Genomic DNA, 23473 nt, shown 5'->3' with positions numbered 1-23473 from the left:
GGGGGCAGTGGGATTAGTTTGGGATTGATACAGGGCTATGGGGAGAGAGTGGGGCAGTGGGATTAGTTTGGGATTGATACAGGGCTATGGGGAGAGTGCAGAGCAGTGGGATTAGTTTGGAATTGATACAGGGCAGTGGGAAGAGAGCGGGGCAGTGGGATTAGTTTGGGATTGATACAGGGTTATGGGGAGAGAGCGGGGCCGTGGGATTAGTTTGAGATTGATACAGGGATATGGGGAGAGAGCGGGGCAGTGGGATTAGTTTGGATTGATACAGGGCTATGGGGAGAGAGCAGGGGCAGTGGGGATTAGTTTGGGATTGATACAGGGCTATGGGGAGAGAGCGGGGCGTGGGATTTAGTTTGGGGATGATACAGGGCTATGGGAAGTGAGTGGGGCAGTGGGATTAGTTTTGGGATTGATACAGGGCTAGTGGGAAGAGAGCGGGGCAGTGGGATTAGTTTGGGGATTGATACAGGGCTATAGGGAGAGAGTGGGGCAGTGGGATTAGTTTGGGATTGATACAGGGTTATGGGGAGAGAGCGGGGCAGTGGGATTCGTTTGGGATTGATACAGGGCTAATGGGGAGAGAGTGGGGCAGTGGGATTAGTTTGGGGATTGATACAGGGCTATGGGGAGAGAGTGGGGCAGTGGGATTAATTGGGATTGATAGCAGGGCTATGGGGAGAGAGCGGGGCAGTGGGATTAGTTTGGGATTGATACAGGGCTATGGGGGAGAGAGTGGGGCAGTGGGATTAATTGGGATTGATGCAGGGCTGTGGGGAGAGAGCGGGGCAGTGGGATTAGTTTGGGATTGATACAGGGCTATTGGGAGAGAGCGGGGCAGTGGGATTAGTTTGGGATTGATGCAGGGCTATGGGGGGAGAGCGGGTAAGTGGGATTAGTTTGAAATTGATACAGGGCTATGGGGGAGAGCGGGGCAGTGGGATTAGTTTGGGATTCATACAGGGCTATGGGGAGAGAGAGGGGCAGTGGGATTAGTTTGGGATTGATACAGGGCTATGGCGAGAGTGGGGCAGTGGGATTAGTTTGGGATTGATACAGGGCTATGGGGAGAGAGCAGGGCAGTGGGATTAGTTTGAAATTGATACAGGGCTATGGGGAGAGAGCAGGGCAGTGGGATTAGTTTGGGATTGATACAGGGCTATGGGGAGAGAGCGGGCAGTGGGATTAGTTTGGGATTGACACAGGGCTATGGGAAGAGCGGGGCAGTGGGATTAGTTTGGGATTGATACAGGGCTATGGGAAGAGTGGGGCAGTGGGATTAGTTTGGGATTGATACAGGGCTATGGGGAGAGAGTGGGGCAGTGGGATTAATTGGGATTGATACAGGGCTATGGGGAGAGAGCGGGGCAGTGGGATTAGTTTGGGATTGATGCAGGGCTACTGGGGAGAGAGCGGGGCAGTGGGATTAGTTTGGGATTGATACAGGGCTATGGGGAGAGAGCGGGGCAGTGGGATTAGTTTGGGATTGATGCAGGGCTATGGGGAGAGAGTGGACAATGGTATTTGATTGCGATTGATACAGGGCGATGGGGAGAGAGCGGGGCAGTGGGATTAGTTTGGGATTGCACCAGGGCTATGGGGAGAGAGCGGGGCTGTGGGATTAGTTTGGGATTGATACAGGCTATGGGGAGAAGAGCGGGGCAGTGGGATTAGTTTGGGATTGATACAGGGCTATGGGGAGAGAGTGGGGCAGTGGGATTAGTTTGGGATTGATACAGGGCTATGGCGAGAGTGGGGCAGTGGGATTAGTTTGGGATTGATACAGGGCTATGGGGAGAGAGCGGGGCAGTGGGATTAGTTTGAAATTGATACAGGGCTATGGGGGGAGAGCGGGGCAGTGGGATTAGTTTGGGATTCATACAGGGCTATGGGGAGAGAGCGGGGCTGTGGGATTAGTTTGGGATTGACACAGGGCTATGGGGAAAGAGCGGGGCAGTGGGATTAGTTTGGGATTGATACAGGGCTATGGCGAGAGTGGGGCAGTGGGATTAGTTTGGGATTGATAAAGGGCTATGGCGAGAGTGGGGCAGTGGGATTAGTTTGGGATTGATACAGGGCTATGGGGAGAGAGCGGGGCAGTGGGATTAGTTTGGGATTGATACAGGGCTATGGGGAGAGAGCGGGGCAGTGGGGTTAGTCTGGGATTGATACAGGGCTATGGCAAGAGTGGGGCAGTGGGATTAGTTTGGGATTGATGCAGGGCTATGGGGAGAGAGAGCGGGGCAGTGGGATTAGTTTGGGATTGATACAGGGCTATGGGGAGAGAGTGGGGCAGTGGGATTAGTTTGGGATTGATACAGGGCTATGGGGAGAGTGCAGAGCAGTGGGATTAGTTTGGAATTGATACAGGGCAGTGGGAAGAGAGCGGGGCAGTGGGATTAGTTTGGGATTGATACAGGGTTATGGGGAGAGAGCGGGGCCGTGGGATTAGTTTGAGATTGATACAGGGATATGGGGAGAGTGCAGAGCAGTGGGATTAGTTTGGAATTGATACAGGGCTATGGGGAGAGAGCAGGGCAGTGGGGTTAGTTTGGGATTGATACAGGGCTATGGGGAGAGAGCGGGGCCGTGGGATTTGTTTGGGATTGATACAGGGCTATGGGAAGTGAGTGGGGCAGTGGGATTATCTTGGGATTGATACAGGGCAGTGGGAAGAGAGCGGGGCAGTGGGATTAGTTTGGGATTGATACAGGGCTATAGGGAGAGAGTGGGGCAGTGGGATTAGTTTGGGATTGATACAGGGTTATGGGGAGAGAGCGGGGCCGTGGGATTCGTTTGGGATTGATACAGGGCAATGGGGTGAGAGTGGGGCAGTGGGATTAGTTTGGGATTGATACAGGGCTATGGGGAGAGAGTGGGGCAGTGGGATTAATTGGGATTGATGCAGGGCTATGGGGAGAGAGCGGGGCAGTGGGATTAGTTTGGGATTGATACAGGGCTATGGGGAGAGAGTGGGGCAGTGGGATTAATTGGGATTGATGCAGGGCTGTGGGGAGAGAGCGGGGCAGTGGGATTAGTTTGGGATTGATACAGGGCTATTGGGAGAGAGCGGGGCAGTGGGATTAGTTTGGGATTGATGCAGGGCTATGGGGGGAGAGCGGGTAAGTGGGATTAGTTTGAAATTGATACAGGGCTATGGGGGGAGAGCGGGGCAGTGGGATTAGTTTGGGATTCATACAGGGCTATGGGGAGAGAGAGGGGCAGTGGGATTAGTTTGGGATTGATACAGGGCTATGGCGAGAGTGGGGCAGTGGGATTAGTTTGGGATTGATACAGGGCTATGGGGAGAGAGCAGGGCAGTGGGATTAGTTTGAAATTGATACAGGGCTATGGGGAGAGAGCAGGGCAGTGGGATTAGTTTGGGATTGATACAGGGCTATGGGGAGAGAGCGGGGCAGTGGGATTAGTTTGGGATTGACACAGGGCTATGGGGAAAGAGCGGGGCAGTGGGATTAGTTTGGGATTGATACAGGGCTATGGCGAGAGTGGGGCAGTGGGATTAGTTTGGGATTGATACAGGGCTATGGGGAGAGAGCGGGGCAGTGGGATTAATTGGGATTGATACAGGGCTATTGGGAGAGAGCGGGGCAGTGGGATTAGTTTGGGATTGATGCAGGGCTACGGGGAGAGAGCGGGGCAGTGGGATTAGTTTGGGATTGATACAGGGCTATGGGCGAGAGTGGGGCAGTGGGATTAGTTTGGGATTGATACAGGGCTATGGGGAGAGAGCGGGGCAGTGGGATTAATTGGGATTGATACAGGGCTATTGGGAGAGAGCGGGGCAGTGGGATTAGTTTGGGATTGATGCAGGGCTACGGGGAGAGAGCGGGGCAGTGGGATTAGTTTGGGATTGATACAGGGCTATTGGGAGAGAGCGGGGCAGTGGGATTAGTTTGGGATTGATGCAGGGCTATGGGGGGAGAGCGGGTAAGTGGGATTAGTTTGAAATTGATACAGGGCTATGGGGGGAGAGCGGGGCAGTGGGATTAGTTTGGGATTCATACAGGGCTATGGGGAGAGAGCGGGGCAGTGGGATTAGTTTGGGATTGATACAGGGCTATAGGGAGAGAGCGGGGCAGTGGGATTAGTTTGGGATTGATACAGGGCTATGGCGAGAGTGGGGCAGTGGGATTAGTTTGGGATTGATAAAGGGCTATGGCGAGAGTGGGGCAGTGGGATTAGTTTGGGATTGATACAGGGCTATGGGGAGAGAGCGGGGCAGTGGGATTAGTTGAAATTGATACAGTGGCTATGGGGGAGAGGGGGGCAGTGGGATTAGTTTGGGATTTGATACAGGGCTATGGGGAGAGAGCGGGGCAGTTGGATTAGTTTGGGATTGACACAGGGCTATGGGGAAAGAGCGGGGCAGTGGGATTAGTTTGGATTGATACAGGGCTATGGGGAGAGTGGGGCAGTGGGATTAGTTGGGATGGATAAAGGGCTATGGCGGAGAGGTGGGCAGTGGGATTAGTTTGGGATTGATACAGGGCTATGGGAGAGAGCGGGGCAGTGGGATTAGTTTGGGATTGATACAGGGCTATGGGAGAGAGCGGGGCAGTGGGGTTAGTCTGGGATTGATACAGGGCTATGGCAAGAGTGGGGCAGTAGGGATTAGTTTCGGGATTGATGCAGGGCTATGGGGGAGAGGAGCGGGGCAGTGGGATTAGTTTGGGATTGATACAGGGCTAGGGGGAGAGAGTGGGGGCAGTGGGATTAGTTTGAAATTGATACAGGGCTATGGGGAGAGAGCGGGGCAGTGGGATTAGTTTGGGATTGATACAGGGCTATGGGGGGAGAGTGGGATTAGTTAGAGGCTGCCGTTGCAGCGAGCTAGTTTAGGAATGATGGGTGGAATAACGCAGGAGGCTGAGTGGGCAGCACTGGAGTGCCGGGCGTCTTATGGTATTGAATGGACAGCCTTGGGGGACCGACTCGTGGCCCAAACATTGAGGCTTGACAAGCTTTTTCTGTTTTTCCTTTTGCTGCTGCAGCTGTCGCGTGGCCTGTGCCAAACATATCGTCCCCTGGGCAGGTCTGCAGCCCGCTGTTGGGAATCGAGTCGAGAGGAGAAGCTGGAAATGCTCAGGGCTGACGATCAAGCTCAGTGGCTGCTGAACAAATGCGTGGTGGCGTGCACACGGGACTGCCAAGCAAGCGTGAAACCATCGGTAGGGGCGCTGAGGTGAGTTTGCAACCTGCTTATTATTGGCCATAGAGTGGTGTGTGGCTGGAAGAGAGTTCCAACACCACCCCCGCCCCTCCCAAACCCCACCCCAGCGATATGACCCCGAGTTTCGTCGTCCCGATTGCGACCCAACAGAGGGTGGGGCAGGAGGAAAATGGCCGCTGGGCACAGCAACCCAGATTCCCGGCTCCCGCTCTTTTCGCAAAGTCGGAGTGGAGGGAGGCGGTCAACGGCTTTGTGGGCTCATCGAGAGCCCAGCCCAGGTCAGAGTTTGATTTCCGTGGCGGATTTGGGGGCAGCTGACGAGAGGATTGAACCGGGGACGAGAGGCTGAACGGGTTTTGCCAAGGGTAAGTCGAATGGTTTATTCGGGCGACTCATCTCCGTGCTGTGATTGGAAGATGCAACTACCCGGTCAACAATGGCCGGAATTCTCCAGCCGTCGGGATTCCCTGCCCCCGCCTGCAGCGCAGCCCCGTCCAGCGGTTTTCCGGGCGGTGTGGCGTGCCATCAATGGGAAATTCCATTGGCAAGCAGCGGGAGGAGAGATACCCACGACAAGCGACCAGCACGTTGCTGAGAAACCACATAGCTGGGGGAGTGGAGAATCCAGCCCCATCTGTTTGCCAGATTGTTACGTCTGCCAACTGGCACGCTGTCAAGTTGAGGGTCGACATCGTGAATGTGGAAAAGCTTTTTGATTAAATTAGTTTGTCAAATGGAAGAGCATATCTCTCTGTCCCTTCCACTCTCTGTCTCCCACCTCGCTCTCTCTCTCTCCTCCACCTCTCTCTCAGTTCCCCCAACTCTCTCTCTCTCTCTCTGTCCCCCCACCTCGCTCCCTCTCTGTCCTTCACCTCTCTCTCTCTCTCTCTCTGTGTCCCCCACCTTTTTCTCTCTCTCTGTCCCCCACCTCTCTCTCTGTGCCCCACCTTGCTCTCTCTCTGTGTCCCCCACCTTTTTCTCTCTCTCTGTCCCCCACCTCTCTCTCTCTCTGTGCCCCACCTTGCTCTCTCTCTGTGTCCCCCACCGTTTTCTCTCTCTCTGTCCCCAACCTCTCTCTCTCTCTCTCTCTCTGTCCCCTGTTTTGTTATGCTCTTGACGTAGCTTAAACTGCTTCCTTGATGTGCACTCCGACATAGGCACGTCCAGACTTGGAGATAGCTTTAACTTGGATTCGACTCTACTGTTAATCCTTCTATAGCTATTCAGACTGACAAACCAGTCTGCTACAATCCACGTGGTGGGTGTGATGTTGAATCAACCCTGTGTCTGTACTCACTGAGTGTCTCCACTGGAAAGAGGAAGATCATGTGTGCTGTGTCCTTTATATATGGGTAGGTGTCCTTTATATATGGTAGTGCCACCTCTGTGTGTATCGTGAATGCCCATTGGGCGTGTCCTATCTTACTGACCTATTGGTTGAATGTCTGTGTGTCATGTCTCTGGTGCTCCCTCTAATGTCTAGCTAGTCTACGTGTATTTACATTAACCCCTTGTGTATCTACAGTGATGCATATCACCACATCCCCCACCTCTCTCTCGCTTTCTCTCTGTCCCCATCTCTCTCTCTCTCGCTGTCCTCCACCTCTCCCTCTCTCTCCCCACCTCTCTCTCTCTCTCTATCCTCCGCTGCTCTCTCTCTGTCCCCCACCTCTCTCGCTCTCTGTCCCCCATCTCTCTGTCGCTCTTTGTCCCTCACCTCTCTCTGTGTCCAACCTCTCTCACTCTCTCTCCCCCACCTCTCTCATTCGCTCTCTGCCCCCCATCTCTCTCTCTCTCTCTCTCTGTCCCCCACCACTCTCTCTCTCTGTCCCCTACCCCTCTCTCGCTCTCTGTCTCCATCTCTCTCTGCGTCCAACCTCTCTCGTTCTTTCTGCCCCATCTCTCTCGCTCTCTGCCCCCCCCCCCCCCATCTCTCTCTCTCTCTCTGTCAAGCGGCACGCTGGCACAGTGGTTAGCACTGCTGCCTCAGAACGCCAAGTACCTAGGTTCAATTCCGGCCTTGGGTGACTGTCTGTGCGGAGTCTGCACGTCCTCCCCGTGTGTGCGTGGGTTTCCTCCGGGTGCTCCGGTTTCCTCCCACAGTCCAAAGATGTGCAGGTTGGGTGGACTGGCCATGGCAAAATTGCCCCTTAATGTCCCAGATGTGCAGGTTAGTTGGGATTACGGGGCTAGGGTGGGGGATTGGGCCGAGGTAGCGGGTACTTTCAGGGGGTCGAATGGGCTGAATGGCCTCGTGCGCTGCAGAAATTCCACGGCTTCCCCACCTATCTCTCTCTGGTCCAGTTGCCCTCGAGCTGTTTTGTCGACCTGTCCTGGGTATGGAACCCAATTGGAAATGGCGAGCCAGAGGCTTTCAAGGCCTGTCATGCACACGTGTGTACAGAGAGACGCGTACACACACATGCGCAAACACATACGCAGGCGCAAAGAGACAAGAAACATCAACACACAGCCATCGAGATACTAAGCCAGAGGGGAGTGTAATAAAAAGGAGGAGCAGGCTGGAGGGGCTGAATGGCCTACCCCTGCTCCTTTCTCGTATGCTCGTACGTAATGGATAAATGTAAAGGCACAGGCCGGGACGTTGCAACTAACAGAGACAGCTGCAGAGTCACAGCAGCGGAAAGGCTTTCTTGTTGAATTCATTCCAATTCGTTTAAAGAGTCTGGGGGGAGAAAACAGGATGAAGAGGGCGGTGCTGAAATGCACATTCCCTTGAAATCACTCAATCCTGTATTTCCTTTAGAGGGTCAGTTCGCTGTCGTTCGAGCCATTTTTACCACTCATCTGCCCCGCCTGTCGCTTTCTCTCCCTCCCTTCCGCTTGTCGCCAATTGCCTTCCTCATTGTTTGACCCTCACTGTCTCTGTAGCTCACTCGCTTTCTCTCTCTGTATAGCTATCTCATTTTGTCTGTCATTAGCTCTATGTCCTTCACAAACTCTCTCTCCATTTCTCTCTCTCTCTCTCTCTCTCACTGGCCCCACCTCTCCCTTTCCCTCCTTCCCAATCCCTTGTTTTCTCTCCCTTTCTCCGCCCTCTCCTGGCTCTCTTTCCCCACCCCTGTTCACTCTTTTTTGTCCCCGAAAGATCTCCCTCGCTCAGTCCCCATCTATTTTTGGCTTGCTCCCCTTGTCCCCACCCCTCGTTTTCTCTCTTTCTCCTCACCCCTCTCTCTCTCTCTCTTGCCCCCCCCCCCCCCCCCCCACCTATCTCTCGCTCTCTCCATCTCTCTCCCTCTCACCCCACCCCTCACTTTCTCTCATTACCTTTGGCTCTTTGTCACCACCTTTATCTCTTTGATTCTGTCCTCACGCATTTTTCTCTCTGTCCCCACCGATTGATCGCTATCTTCCCACCTACCTCTCGCTCTCTGACCCCAGTGATCTGTCAGTCTCTCTCTCTCTGTCCCCATCTATCAGTCTCTCTCTCTCTGACCTAAGACCATAAGATACTTAAGAGAATTAGGCCATTTGGCCCATCGAGTCTGCTCCCCCATTCAATCATGGCTGATATTTTTCTCATCCCCATTCTCCTGCCTTCTCCCCATAACCCCTGATCCCCTGATTAATCAAGAACCTGTCTATCTCTGTCTTAAAGACACTCAGTGATTTGGCCTCCACAACCTTCTGCGGCAAAGAGTTCCACAGATTCACCACCCTCTGGCTGAAGAAATTCCTCCTCATCTCGGTTTTAAAGGATCGTCCCATTAGTCTGAGATGGTGCCCTCTGGTTCTCATTTTTCCTACAAGTGGAAACATCCTCTCCATGTCCACTCTATGCAGGCCTCGCAGTATCCTGTAAGTTTCAATAAGATCCCCCCTCATCCTTCTAAACTCCAACGTGTACAGACCCAGAGTCCTCAACTGTTCCTCATACTACAAGCTCTTCATTCCAGGGATCATTCTTGTGAACCTCCTCTGGACCCTTTCCAAGGCCAGCGCATCCTTCCTTAGATAGGGGGCCCAAAACTGCTCACAATACTCCAAATGGGGTCTGACCAGAGCCTTATACAGCTTCAGAAGTACATCCCTGTTCTTGCATTCTAGCCCTCTCGACATGAATGCTAACATTGCATTTGCCTTCCTAACTGCCGACTGAACCTGAACGTTAATCTTGAACAAGGACTACCAAGTCCCTTTGTGCTTCAGATTTCCAAAGCATTTCCCCATTTAGAAAATAGTCTTTGCCTAAATCCCTCCTTCCAAAGTGTGTAACCTCAAACTTTTCCACATTGCATTCCATCTGCCACTTCTTTACCCACTCTCCTGGCCTGTCCAAATCCTTTTACAGCCCCCTGCTTCCTCAATACTACCTGTCCCTCTACAGATCTTTGTATCATCTGCAAACTTTTAAAATATAAATTTAGAGCACCCAATTATTTTTTTCTAACTAAGGAGCAATTTAGCGTGGCCAATCCATCTAACCTGCGCATCTTTGGGTTGTGGGGGTGAGACCCACGCAGACACGGGGAGAATGTGCAAACTCCACACGGACAGTGACCCGGGGCCAGGATTGAACCGGGGTCCTCAGCGCCATAGACAGCAGTGCTAACCACTGCGCCACCTTGCCACCCTGTATCGTCTGCAAATTTAGCAACAGTGCCTTCAGTTCCTTCCTCCAGATCATTAATGTATATTGTGAAAAGTTGTGGTCCCAGCACCGACCCCTGAGGCACGCCACTAGTCACCGGCTGCCATCCTGAAAAAGACCCCTTTACCCCCACTCTCTGCCTTCTGCCAGTCAGCCAATCCTCTATCCATGCCAGGATCTTACTCTTAACACCATGGGCTCTTAACTTATTTAACAGTCTCCTATGTGGTGAATTGGTCAAAGGCCTTCTGGAAATCTAAATAAATCATGTCCACTGTGTCATGGGAATGTCACTTTAAGAAATGTTTGGCTGCTCAAGTGGCTGCAGTGATGTCAGAGAGTGGGAGGAGCTGAGCTCTGGCTCTGCTTTTTAGTTTCGCTTTGAGGAAAAGCTTAGGTGTGTCTGGGTTTGTTGGTTTCGTTTTAGTGTTGGAGCTGAAGCCAGCCAAAGAAGGTATAATTTTGACCTCTGCCATCTAAAGACTATCTCTAGATCATTTGGTGAATTCAGAGTGATAACTGCTCTCAGTAGAGAATTTAAACCTGATGCGTTCTGTGAAAAGGATTTTTGTCTTATGGGTGTTAAGCGGAAAGTTTAAGAATTACTTTGAGTGTTGTAGTCTTTGGGGGTTGTATTTGAATTGATGGTTGCTAAGATATTCAGTGTGTTTTAAAAAGGTTAACTGAGTTCATAGAATAAACATTGTTTTGTTTGAAAAAATACTTTCATATTTCTGCTGCACTTCACCTGTAGAGTGGGCCGTGTGCTCCCCATACCACAATCTATTAAAAGTCGCGGGTCAGGTGATACACATTGGAGTTCTCTAAACCCTGGCCCATAACAACTGCTTCTCCTTTGTCTAACTTCCTTGTTACCTCCTCAAAGAACTCTAACAGATTTGTCAGACAAGACCTCCCCTTGACAAAGCCGTGCTGACTCAGTCCTACTTTATCATGCACTTCCAAGTACTCCGCGATCTCATCTTTTTAATGGGCTCTAAAATCTTACCAATGACCGAAGTCAGGCTAACCGGCCTATAATTCTGCCTCCCTCCCTTCTTAAACGGCGGTGTTACATTAGCCTCTTTCCAGTCCTGTGGGACCCTTCCTGTCTCCAGTGATTCCTGAAAGATCACCATCAATGCCTCCACAATTTCCTCAGCTATCTCTTTTGGAACTCTTGGGTGTAGTCCATCCGGTCCAGGTGATTTATCCACCTTCAGATCTTTCAGTTTCCCCTGAACCTTCTCCTTAGTGATGGCCACTACAGTCACTTCTGCCTCCGATTCACCTGGAGCTCTGGCATCCCACTGGTGTCTTCCACTATCAACTCTGATGCAAAGTAATATTCAGTTCCTCTGCCATTTCTTTGTTTCCTGGTATTACTTCTCCAGCCACATTTTCCAGGGGTCCAATGTCTATTTTTGATTCTCTCTTACCTTTGAGATATTGAAAAAAACTCTTCCTATCTTCTTTTATATTTCTAGATAGCTTGCGCTAATATTTCATCATCTCTCCCCCCCCCCCCCCCCCCTTATTGCTTTTTAGGTTGTCCTCTGCTCGCTTTTAAAGGCTTCCCAATCCTCTGGCTTCCCACTAATCCTCGCCACTTTGCTTTTTCTTTTGCTTTTATGCTGTCCTTGACTTCCCTCGTCAGCCATGGATGCCTTGTCCTCCCCCCAGCATGTTTCCTCCTCCTTGGGATGAATTTCTGTTGTGCCTCCAGAATAACCCCCCAAAAACTCCTGCCATTGCTGTTCCACTGTCTTCCCTGCTGGGCTCCTTCTCCAATCAACTCTGGCCAGCTCCTCCCTCATGTCTTTGTAGTTACCCTTATTTAATTGTTATACCGTTACATCTGATTGCAGCTTCTCCCTCTCAAACTGCAGGGTAAATTCTGTCATATTGTGGTCACTATTCCCTAAGGGTTACTTCACCTTAAGTTCCCTGATCAAATCTGCCTCATTACACATCACCAAATCCAGAATTGCCTGTTCCCTAGTCGGCTCTGTCACAAGTTGCTCCAAAAAACCATCTCTTAGACATTCCACAAATTTCATTTCTTGGGATCCACTCCCAACCTGGTTTTCCCAGTCCACCTGCATATTGAAGTCCCCCATGATTATTGTGATACTGCCTTTTTTACATGCCTTTTCAATCTCCTGATTTATTTTCTGCCCCACATCCTGACTACTACTAGGGGGCCTGTACATAACTCCCATCAGGGTATTTTTTACCTTTGCGATTCCTCAACTCTACCCACAGAGATTCTACGCCTCCTGATTTTATGTCGCTCCTTGCTATCGATTTAACTTCATTCCTTACTAACAATGCAACCCCGCCCCCTTTGCCCATCTGCCTGTCCTTTCGATAGGACACACATCCTTGTATATTTAGATCCCAGCCCTGATCCCCTTGCAGCCACATCTCTGTGATGCCCACAACATCGTACCGGCCAATTTCAATGTGCGCAACAAGCCCATTTACCTTGTTCCGTATACTGCGCGCATTAACGTACAATCCCCTCAGTCCTGCATTGACCACCTCCCTTCTCACACATCACCTTTTTTGCTCTACCTGAGGGGGATGTTCTTTTATTTTTGTTCTCTGTTTCCACTTCAGTTATGACACCTTCTAAGCTAAAGTTCTGGTTCCCACTCCGCTGCCATACCTTTTTTTAAATAAATTTAGAGTGTCCAATTCATTTTTTCCAATTAAGGGGCAATTTAGCATGGCCAGTCCACCTACCCTGCACATCTTTGGGTTGTGGGGGTGAAACCCACGCAAACACGGGGAGAATGTGCAAACTCCACATGGACAGTGACCCAGAGCCGGGATCGAACCTGGGACCTCGGCGCCGTGAGGCAGCAGGGCTAACCCACTACGCCACCGTGTCGCCCTCTCCCCTACCATACCTCACCACTCATTTTCTGTCCGTAGAACCCTAGAATTGCTACAATGCAGAAGGAGGCCATTCAGCCCATCGAGTCTGCACCGACCTTCTGAAAGAGCACCCTATTAAAGCCCACTCTCCCCACCCTATCCCTGCAACCCCACTTAGCCTGCACATCTTTGGACTGTCATCACCTCTCCCTCTTTGTCGTCACCTAAATCTCTTTCTCTCTGTCCCCACCGATCCCTTTTTGTTCCCCCTTTCTCTCTCTCTCTCTCCCCCCATCCTCACCAATCTCTTTCTCTCTCCCCCCTCCCTCCCTCTCTCCATCCTCACTTACCTCTCTCTCTTTGACCCATCCCTTGACCGATCTGTCCTCCGCTCTCCCCTCTTTGACCCCTCCTCTCTTTCTCAGTCCCTGCTCTGTCTAACTTTCTGCCACTTTCCCTCCCCACTTTCCCAATCCCGCCCCCCCCCCCCCCCCCCCCGCATTATCTGCCAGTCCCCCCCCCATTACACCGGCTCCCCACTCCACCCAAGTTCCAGTCTCTCCCGAATTTCTGCGACAAATTCCATTTCCGACCGAGTGACATTCCAGGCTTTTTTTGTTGATCACAATGACATTTGTCAGTGAGACAATGCACGGCGAGGGGGCGGTGCGGAGAGCCAGATCAGCAACTATTATACAGCAACCGACATGAATCAGCCAGTCATGGGACACAGCAAAACACTGGGCTGCACACAGGAACCATCCAGAATACTCTTGCTCAAAAACATTCATTCTCCATTGTGCACCCTCTCCATCCCTCCCTCTCTCTCTCCACACTCTCTCTCTCTCTTCCCCTCTCTCTCTTCCCCTCTCTCTCTTCCCCTCTCTCACTCTTCTCTCTCTCCACCTCTCTCACTCCCTCTCTCACCCCCTTTCTATCCCCTTCTTTCCCTCCCCCCTCTTTCCTTCCTCACTCCCTCTCTCCATCCACCCTCCCCCCCTCCCCTCCCCTTCTCCCCCCACTCTCCCCTCTCTTTCTTCCCCCTCTCTCTCCCCCTCTTTCTCCCCGTCAGGTGATTGAGAAAGCGAGTGGAATTTTGTCCTTCATTGCTAGAGGGATGGAGTTTAAGACTGGGGAGGTTACGCTGTAATTGTATAAGGTGTTAGTGAGGCCACACCTGGAGTATTGTGTTCAGTTTTGGTCTCCTTACCTGAGAAAGGACGTACAGGGTGTGCAGAGGAGATTCACTAGGTTAATCCCAGAGCTGAAGGGGTTGGATTACGAGGAGAGGTTGATTAGACTGGGACTGTACTCGTTGGAATTTAGAAGGATGAGGGGGGATCTTATAGAAACATTTAAAATTATGAAGGGAATAGATAGGATAGGTGCGGGCAGATTGTTTCCACTGGCGGGTGAAAGCAGAACTAGGGGACATAGCCTCAAAATAAGGGGAAGTAGATTTAGGACTGAGTTTAGGAGGAACTTCTTCACCCAAAGGGTTGTGAATCTATAGAATTCCTTGCCCAGTGAAGCAGTTGAGGCTCCTTCATTAAATGTTTTTAAGGTAAAGATAGATAGTTTTTTGAAGAATAAAGGGATTAAGGGTTATGGTGTTCGGGCTGGAAAGTGGAGCTGAGTCCACAAAAGATCAGCCATGATCTGATTGAATGGTGGAGCAGGCTCGAGGGGCCAGATGGCCGACTCCTGCTCCTAGTTCTTATGTTCTCTCCTCTCCCTATCTCCTCTACCTCCCTCAGGTGACCAAAAGCAGGTGACCAAAAGCGGGGTCGAAGATCGAGCCAAGAACAGGAAAATGAGGAGCAGGGTAGGCCACCCTCCACCTTGCTCCCCCACTCGATATGATCACGGCAGATCTGATCAACGCCACTTGCCTGCCTGTCTCTTCCCCCCCCCCCACACACACATCTCCGGAGCTACTTAAAGGATAATCACGTCATTTAAGTTGGAGAGCCAATTGGAGGAGCCCCCTCTCTCCCCGAGCTTCAGGAGAGCGCCCAGAGGTGAAGCGACCTGGGCGGGCACCTCGGCTACTATTCAATATCAAACATGAAATGGAGCCAGGCCACCACATAAGATGGGGAAACCCCCTCTGAAGTGTGTCCACACCCTGGCAGGATCCAGAGATACATTTAGGCCAGACCGAGGAAGCACGGCAGATCTGCATTCCCTAAAGAGAGGACATTAATGGACCAGATGGGGCTTTCGTGGTTTAGACTTTTGATTCCAGATTCTTGGCAAAAGATTTTTGCCAGGGCAGCACGGTGGCACAGTGGGTTAGCCCTGCTGCCTCACGGCGCCAAGGTCCCAGGTTCGCTCCCGGCTCACTGTCCGTGTGGAGTTTGCACATTCTCCCCGTGTTTGCGTGGGTTTCGCCCCCACAACCCAAAAGATGTGCAGGGTCGGTGGATTGGCCAGGATAAGATAGATAGAGAAATACAGCACAGAACAGGCCCTTCGGCCCACGATGTTGCGCCGAACTTTTGTCCTAGGTTAATCATAGAATTTTGGACAATTTGTCATGGCCAATCCACCCAACCTGCACATCTTTGGACTGTGGGAGGAAACCGGAGTACCCGGAGGAAACCCACGCAGTCACGGGGAGGATGTGCAGACTCCACACAGACAGTGACCCAAGTCGAAATCGAACTTGGGACCCTGGAGCTGTGAAGCAATTGTGCTATCCACAATGCTACCGTGCTGCCCTTAAGAAGTTAACCTACACTCCCTTATTCTACCCTAATCCAAGTACCTATCCAATAGCCGTTTGAAGGTCCATAAATTTTCTGACTCAACTACTACCACAGGCAGTGCATTCCATGCCCCCACTACTCTCTGGGTAAAGAACCTACCTCTGACAAATTCCCCCTTAATTGGAAAAAATTAATTGGGTGCGCTAAATTTATCTTTTAAAAGATTTTTGCCGGTCTTGGCGATAGTGTGGAAATGCGGTTAGAAGCTCAGCTCGAGGTCCAATATGACGCTCCAGTCCCAGACCATCCCCAGGGAGAAGGATCCAGTTTAGTGGCCGGAAACGTGCCAAGTCCGAAGCGGGGGACAGAAAACAAATGGCTTCAGTCTGCCCGATACTGAATTGGAGGCGGTTTCCGCCGACGTAGCACCGGAACAAGCAGTCTGATCGCTGAGGGGCGATCAAGGTATCACGAGATGTGACGTGGTGCTGAGGTTGGATGCCCTCAGTCAACGGGGCAGGATTCCCCAATCTCGTCCATGGCGGGATCCGCCGATGCAAGCGAGAATGGAAAATATGGCATTCCCGCCAAAACCTCATTCGCCGTCGGTGGCACTGGAAGCTCTGCGTGGGCTTCCTCCGGGTGCTCCGGTTTCCTCCCACAGTCCAAAGATGTGCACGTTTGGTGGATTGGCCGTGATAAATTGCCCTCGGTGTCCAAAAAAAAGTTTCGTTGGGGTTACTGGGATAGGGTGAAGGTGTGGGTTCTGTTATGGAAGAGGCATTTTCAGAACACCAAAATGTATCATGGAGTTCAACCAACCTCTCCCTTTAATGTATTGTTGCTTTTGAAGCACACGGCTTGTTCCCCAGGTGTGGTATTACAATTATGGACACGTGGGTTTTTAAACAAAAAACAATGTTTATTCCATGAGTTCAACTTAACCTTTTAAATAAACATTGGATCACTTAACACCCCTTACTTCACAGATAACCCCGAAAATAATACAACACTAAATAATCCTTCAGTTGTTCCTTTAAACATCCAAAAGACTTAACACCTTTAAACAGAACACATCAGGTTAAAGACATTACTATTATGATTTTAAATCACCCAAATTGATTCAGAGATAGTCTTTCCTGGCAGAGATCACAGCAGATCCAGCTCACTGCAAACACAGACACACCCAAGCTCTTTTCCTCAAAACAAAAGCAGAAGTGAGCTCAGTTCAGCTCCCCCCACCCTCTGACATCACTTCAGTAATATGAGCTGCTCCATTTCTTAATGGTACATTGCTTAAACATCCATTTCTTAAAGGTATTCCCACATGACAGTTCAGATAGGGTGCTCTTTCCAAGGGCCGGTGCAGACTCGCTGGGCCGAGTGGCCTCCTTCTGCCCTGTAAATTCTATGACTATGATCCGAGCCGCGAATGAGGACAGGAGGTTTCGGGCACGGACGCTGTCTTTTGGTTCACGTCACTGAGGGACAGCTCATCGGTGACAAAATAGGAAAGGGGGTGGGGACAGGCCAAGGATTGATCTGCGGTGCGAGGGGGGGGGGGGGGGGGGGGGGGGGGGGGGGGAGAGATAACGGGAGCAGGAAGTGACCATTTCTGGCGATTCCCTGGCAGATGGTTAAGGATGGAAGCAGGCGAGAGGCGTCCCACCCAGCCGGACGACAACCGAGAGGCCTCGGAGCTGGGTTCGATGGTGACGTCGGTGAGATCCGTCTTGACACTGCGGCCAGCAAGGTGGGGAGGGGGAGGGGGGAGGGGTGGGGGGGGGGGTGGCGTGGAAACCTGATTAGAGGGTTTCGAATGTGGATTTCAGGGCAATGTGGGAACAGATTCGGCGGCGATGGGGGAGGTGACAACACGGGACACCAGAGAGGAATAGGAGGTTGGAAGTTGCAGTTGAGGGGGAGGGGGGAGTCGAGAGTTGGGTTTTGTGAGAAGTGAGGGGGCGAGCAGAGGATTAAGGAAGGACACCTGAGGAGAAGGAATGATTATCAGCTAAAATGGGGATGTTCAGCAGTTAAAGACTTATCGTTATAGAACATAGAACAGTACACTACAGTTCAGGCCCTTCAGCCCACGATGTTGTGCTGACCATTTATCCTAATCTAAGATCAACCTAATGTACACCCCTTCAATTTACTGCTGTCCATGTGCCTGCCCAAGAGTCGTTTAAATGTCCCCAATGACTCTGACTCCACCACCTCTGCTGGCAGTGCATTCCACACACCCACCACTCTCTGTGTAAAGAACCGATCTCTGACATCTCCCCTATACCCTTCCTCCAATCACCTGAAAATTATGTCCCCTCATGACAGCCATTTCCGCCCTGGGGAAAAGTCTCTGGCTATCCACTCTATCCATGTCTCGCATCAGTTATGCCGCACTTTTCCTGACCAACGCACCCGCAAAGCGTTTTACAACCATTTACATAGAACATAGAACAGTACAGCACAGAACAGGCCCTTCGGCCCTCGATGTTGTGCCGAGCAATGATCACCCCACTCAAACCCACGCATCCACCTATACCCGTAACCCAACAACCCCCCCCCCCCCCTTAACCTTACTTTATAGGACACTCAGGGCAATTTAGCATGGCCAATCCACCTAACCCCGCACATCTTTGGACTGTGGGAGGAAACCGGAGCACCCAGAGGAAACCCACGCACACACCGGGAGGACGTGCAGACTCCGCACAGACAGTGACCCAGCCGGGAATCGAACCTGGGACCCTGGAGCTGTGAAGCATTTATGCTAACCACCATGCTACCGTGCTGCCCATCTTGTTTATCTCATTTCTGAAGTGTAGGCCAGAGATCCCGGGCAGTAAACATTTGTTGGGGGGTGGAGGGATGCTCTATCAGGAGCCCTCTTCTGACAGGGGACACCTGTTGACCACCCACCTTCCCTACCTCTCTTCCGACTCTGCCCATTTCCCCCTCCCCCCCCCCCCCAAATGCCCCTCCCGCAGCATTCCCTACCCGCCATTCCTGCCGATTCTCTGTCTACGATCAGATGTTTAAGGATGGGAGCAGGTGAGATGAGTCCCACCCAGCTGGACCCCGGTCACTTCGACTTTCCTCCGGTTCCCGTTAGGCAGCTAGCTGCAGTGCCTCTCCCGGCCACTGTGGCGCTGTCCGTGGAATGGCGGGAGAGCAGGCGGCCAATCCGATCGGCCATCGCGACAGCCCTCCAAGGTGGGGCTCCCTGTCAGCGATGGGTGTCCGTCCTATCATGCCTTCCCCTGGCCGGCGCTCACTACAGCGTGAAATTGCGCTGGTACCCGGGCTCGCAGGAGTCAGCAGGGATCTGTTCCTCCTCACCGACCCGGGGACCCTCTTTCCCCCCCCCCCCCCCCCCCCAGCACCAACCCGAAAATCCTGGCCATTCGTGTCAGTCGGAAATGCACGGCCAGTTCACAGCAAACAACTGTTCACTAATGACCAGTTAATTTCTATTTCTTTTGATATTGACTGAGGGATAAATATTGGCCTGGACACCAGAAACTCCTCTTCAAACCAGGGGCCCTGGGATCTTTAGTGTCAACCCACAGCAAACAGATGGGGAGAGATTCAGTTTAGCGCCAGCGCTTGAGAGATGGCAACTTAGACCGTGCGGTGTTCCCTCAGCACTTGTGAAGTTCATACGTTCTCCCCGTGTCCACGTGGATTTCTTCCGGTTTCCTCCCAACGTCCAAAGATGTGTAGGTTCGGTGGGGTTATGGGGATTGGACAGGGGAGTGGGCCGAGGTGGGGTGCCCTTTCAGAGGGTTGCTGCAGACTTGATGGGCCGAATGGCTTCTTTCTGCATTGTAGGGTTTCTATGGTTCGACGAGGAGAACGTTTTTCTCTTGGGGGTTTTGTGACTGGAATTCTCGGGCAGCCCGGTAGCACAAGTGGTTAGCACTGTGGCTTCACAGCTCCAGGGTCCCAGGTTCGATTCCCCGTTGGGTCAGTCTGTGCGGAGTCTGCACATTCTCCCCGTGTCTGCGTGGGTTTTCTCCGGGTGCTCCTGTTTCCTCCCACAGCCCAAAGACGTGCAGGTTAGGTGGATTGGCCATGATAAATTGCCCTTAGCGTCCAAAAAGGTTAGATGGGGTTATTGGGTTACGGGGATAACGTGGAAGTGTGGGTTTAAGTGGGTCTGTGCAGACTCGATGGGCCGAATGGCCTCCTTCTGCACTGTATGTTCTATTTAAGGCGGAGGGAATAGACTCTTGATAGGTAAGGGAATCGAAGATGGGCGGTAGTAGACGGGTTTGTAAACACAACCGGATCTTATTGAGCGACGGAGCAGGCTGAACAGCCAACTCCTGCTCATACCTGGTACGTTCGCATTCACCTTTTTCCGAGCACCCAATGTCCCTTTTGGAACTTGCCCGTTCATTAACTGCTGAAGAAAATGAAACCAGGTGGGCCTCCCAAACATGGTGGTGAGCCCAGAGCAAAGCGAGGAGAGACGGGAGAGAAACCAGAGAAAAAGGTGGGGTTTCGGGCTGGATGGGGGTCAGATTCAGGGGAAGGGAGGAACCATGGCAAGAGGCAGCAGATTGGATGGTCTCCAAATTACGTCCATGATGTTCCTCGTACTAAGCATCGAAGGTGAGACCCCACGCCGTCCCTACAGGAGAGCGTTTTCCCCTCTAACGCTCTCTGCACTGCACTCTAACAATAATCTTTAGAACATACAGTGCAGAAAGAGGCCATTCGGCCCATCGAGTCTGCACGACCCACTTAAGCCCTCACTTCCACCTAACCCGTATAACCCAATAACCCCTCCTAACCTTTTTTTCTGGTCACTGAGGGCAATTTATCATGGCCAAACCACCTAACCTGCACATCTTTCGGGACTTGTGGGAGGAAACCGGGGCACCCGGGGGAAACCCACGCAGACACGGGGAGAACGTGCAGAATCTGCACAGTGATCCAACAGGGAATCGAACCTGGGACCCTAGGCGCTGTGAGGCCACAGTGCTATCCACTTCTGCTACCGAGCTGCCCACGGTTTATTAGTGTCACAAGTAGGCTTGCACTAACACTGCAATGAAGTTACTGTGAAAATCCCCTAGTCGCCACATCCCGGTGCCTGTTCGGGTGCACAGAGGGAGAATCCAGAATTTCCAAATTACCTTACAATTCTATGCCTGACAATTGCCTTTTCTTCCCTGTGTCTTCAGGCTGTGTTCTTCATCACAGTCCAAAGATGTGCGGGTTAGGTGGATAGGTGGATTGGCCATGCTAAATTGCCCGTAGTGTCCTAAAAAGTAAGGTTAAGGGGGGGGGGGGGCGTTGTTGGGTTGCGGGTATAGGGTGGATACGTGGGTTGAGTAGGGTGATCATTGCTCGGCACAACATTGAGGGCCGAAGGGCCTGTTCTGTACTGTACTGTTCTATGTTCTATGTGTGGGAGAGAGAGACACAGGCAGATAGGGTAAACCAGAGACAGTTCTATCTCTGGGGGCGGAGGAGGGGGGCTTAATTGGTGAAGTCCCTTTCCCAGTGAATGGGCAATGCCTGTGCCCCAAGGAATGGAAAGAGACCACTGACCCCAGCAAGAGTTGGGAGCACACCCACCCACAAACACACAGCGCAAGCAGGGCCGGTGTGAGGAGAGGTCAGATCCTGCCCACCCCCCTCTTGACTAAGCCAGAGGCTGGAGCCCCCGGCAGGAGGCTAAAGACCCCCATGCCTGAGTGAGAGAGAGAGAGAGATGGCAACAAATGTGTCTCACTGTTTGCCTCCTGTCTCTCTCTGATCCACCTCACCATTTGCTGCTTTTCAACTCTCTCTCACTTTCTCTCTCTCTCTCTTTTCCCCTGGCTCTCTGTGTTGCCATGTCTGCACCAGCAAGAAGGAAGTGCCTCATCAGGAGACGGTGGATCATGGAAAAACAAATGAAAGTGTTCCTTTCACCGTGGCACCGGCTCACCAAACTGACTCCATCCCTCTCTCTCTCCCCCCTCTCTTCTCCATCCCTCTGTCTCTCACTCATTCTCTCTTTAATTGTCTCTGGTTTGCCCTGTCTGCCTGTGTCTCTCTCCCACACAGGCTAGTCTTTCTCCCTCTCTCTGAGCAACTTGTTTGCCCTATCTGCCTGTGTCTCTCTCTCTCACACAGGCTAGTCTTTCTCCCTCTCTCTGAGCAACTTGTTTGCCCTGTCTGCCTGTGTCTCTCTCTCTCACACAGGCTAGTCTTTCTCCCTCTCTCTGAGCAACTTGTTTGCCCTGTCTGCCTGTGTCTCTCTCTCTCACAGGCTAGTCTTTCTCCCTCTCTCTGAGCAACTTGTTTGCCCTGTCTGCCTGTGTCTCTCTCTCTCACAGGCTAGTCTTTCTCTCTCCCCCTCTCTCTCCCTCTCTCTCTGAGCAACTTTGCATCCCTGCTCCCTCCCTCCCTCCCTCCAGTCTCCCATCAGATCGAGCCCCTCATACTTTGGGCACACAGTTGTGGCTTTTGAACAGAGGATGCCAAAACAAAGCAGATTTGAACCTACCATGGTCGCCACAGCTCCTCCTTGCCGCCTCCTTCATCTTCGGGGGAGGGGAGGGCGAGGAAGCCCACCTCCAGTCGCGGTGGGATTCTGCGGTGGCTTTGCCTCAGAGAGCGAGGCTGTGCAGCATTTGTGTGAGAGACGCCTTTCTGATCTGACACACACACACACAGTCCCAAAGCTCACTTCTACAGTTCCCTTGGCAGTTTCTAGATTTCCTCCCCCTTTGCCTGCTCCCACACAAGGGGGAGGGGATAGGAGTTAGGGGGGGTGGGAGCTCCTAGTTTTAATAGTTTCAAATTCTCTTGCTGTTCAACGAAAGAGAGAGAGAGACAGAGGGAGGTAGGGCCGGGGAAAGGGGCAGCACAATCAGCCTGAGGGGGGGACTTTCGACAACCAACAGAAGAGGACCCCACTGAGATCACCGCATGCTGTGTGTGCGTGGGCCCCCACCCCCACCCCACCCAGGAGGCTGTGGTTGTCAGAGAGGTTAGCCTGTGACAGAGGTCTCCATTAATACAGCCAAGTGGGAGGTGAGGAGAGTGGGGGTGCTGAGGGGGGGGGGGGAGGTAAAAGAATGGTTCACATCACCGTCAGCGGGGGCAAGGAGGTAACTTAGTGGGAATGTTACTGGACTCATAATCCGGAGGCCTGGACCAATGTACCCTCTCATGTTCCTGCTTTTGGAGTGTACGGCCGATTCCGTTAAGCGCCTGGCCCCATTAAGTTTAAACAAAAAAGGTCAAGTCGCCGTAGTCCCAGATGACCAAAGGCCGCTTTCCCCTTTGAGTGAGGGGGGGGGGGGGGGGTAGCTGACTGGTGATGATTTAACCTGAGGACCACCACAGCCTCGGGCGAGGGGCCAAGGTGGAAAAGGTGGAGCCTTCGCACATAACCTCAGCCGGTGCGGGAATTGAACCCACGCCGCTGGCCTCGCTCTGCATCACAAACCAGCGTCTGGCCAACTGAGCTAAACCAGCCGAAGCAGCGACCTGCTAGTTGTCCTGCAGCCATGCGACTGAGCAACTTACAGGGAACATTGATTCCACGCCCCGCCCCCCCCGGTCTATAAAATTGCCGCCCCGGTCTGGCCTACATGGGACTCCCGACCCACGTAAAGGCAGACTGTCAAAAGCTTCTTTAGGTACTTGAAGAGGTGTGGTAGTAACTGATGAGACCATCAATTCACAAGACACGTGATTGGAAGTGAACAGTGGTTTTAATAGTCTTACAACTGAGCCAGCCTGCGACGAGATGAACTGGCAGCAGGCTCGCAACTGCAGATCTTTATACCTCCGGTTAGTGGGAGGAGCCATGGGCGGAGCCCAGGGTGGAGCCCAGTACAAACTTCTCATCTCCCCCTATGGGCAGAGCCGCGCAACTGCTCATATACCGAGCTTACAAAGACACAACACATATAATATACCACAGTGTGAATTACTAGGATTATGATTCACCACAGTAACCACTGCTGTATATATTAGGGTATATATGGTAAGGCCCTGTACTACAGGAACGGGGGCAGTCCCTGCCTGCTGGCTCCGCCCAGTAGGCAGAGTATAAATATG

The 23473-nt window shown here is 52.1% G+C and overlaps 1 protein-coding gene across 1 annotated transcript in view; it reads right to left on the bottom strand.

The window, feature by feature from the left end:
• Window positions 1-22135, bottom strand: part of LOC119951619 — a 220015-nt gene extending 197880 nt beyond the window's left edge. Inside the window, exon 1 of the mRNA XM_038774799.1 lies at window positions 21909-22135. Coding sequence (XP_038630727.1) covers window positions 21909-21911 — 3 coding nt within the window. The 5' untranslated portion in view covers window positions 21912-22135. The remainder of the gene's footprint in view (window positions 1-21908) is intronic.
• Between the last annotated feature and the right edge of the window lie 1338 nt (window positions 22136-23473).

This window comes from Scyliorhinus canicula, chromosome 17, assembly GCF_902713615.1.
Source record: "Scyliorhinus canicula chromosome 17, sScyCan1.1, whole genome shotgun sequence".
NCBI classification, from domain to species: domain Eukaryota; kingdom Metazoa; phylum Chordata; class Chondrichthyes; order Carcharhiniformes; family Scyliorhinidae; genus Scyliorhinus; species Scyliorhinus canicula.
Note: the sequence above shows the minus strand (reverse complement) of the source record. Positions and strands in the feature narration are given on the sequence as shown.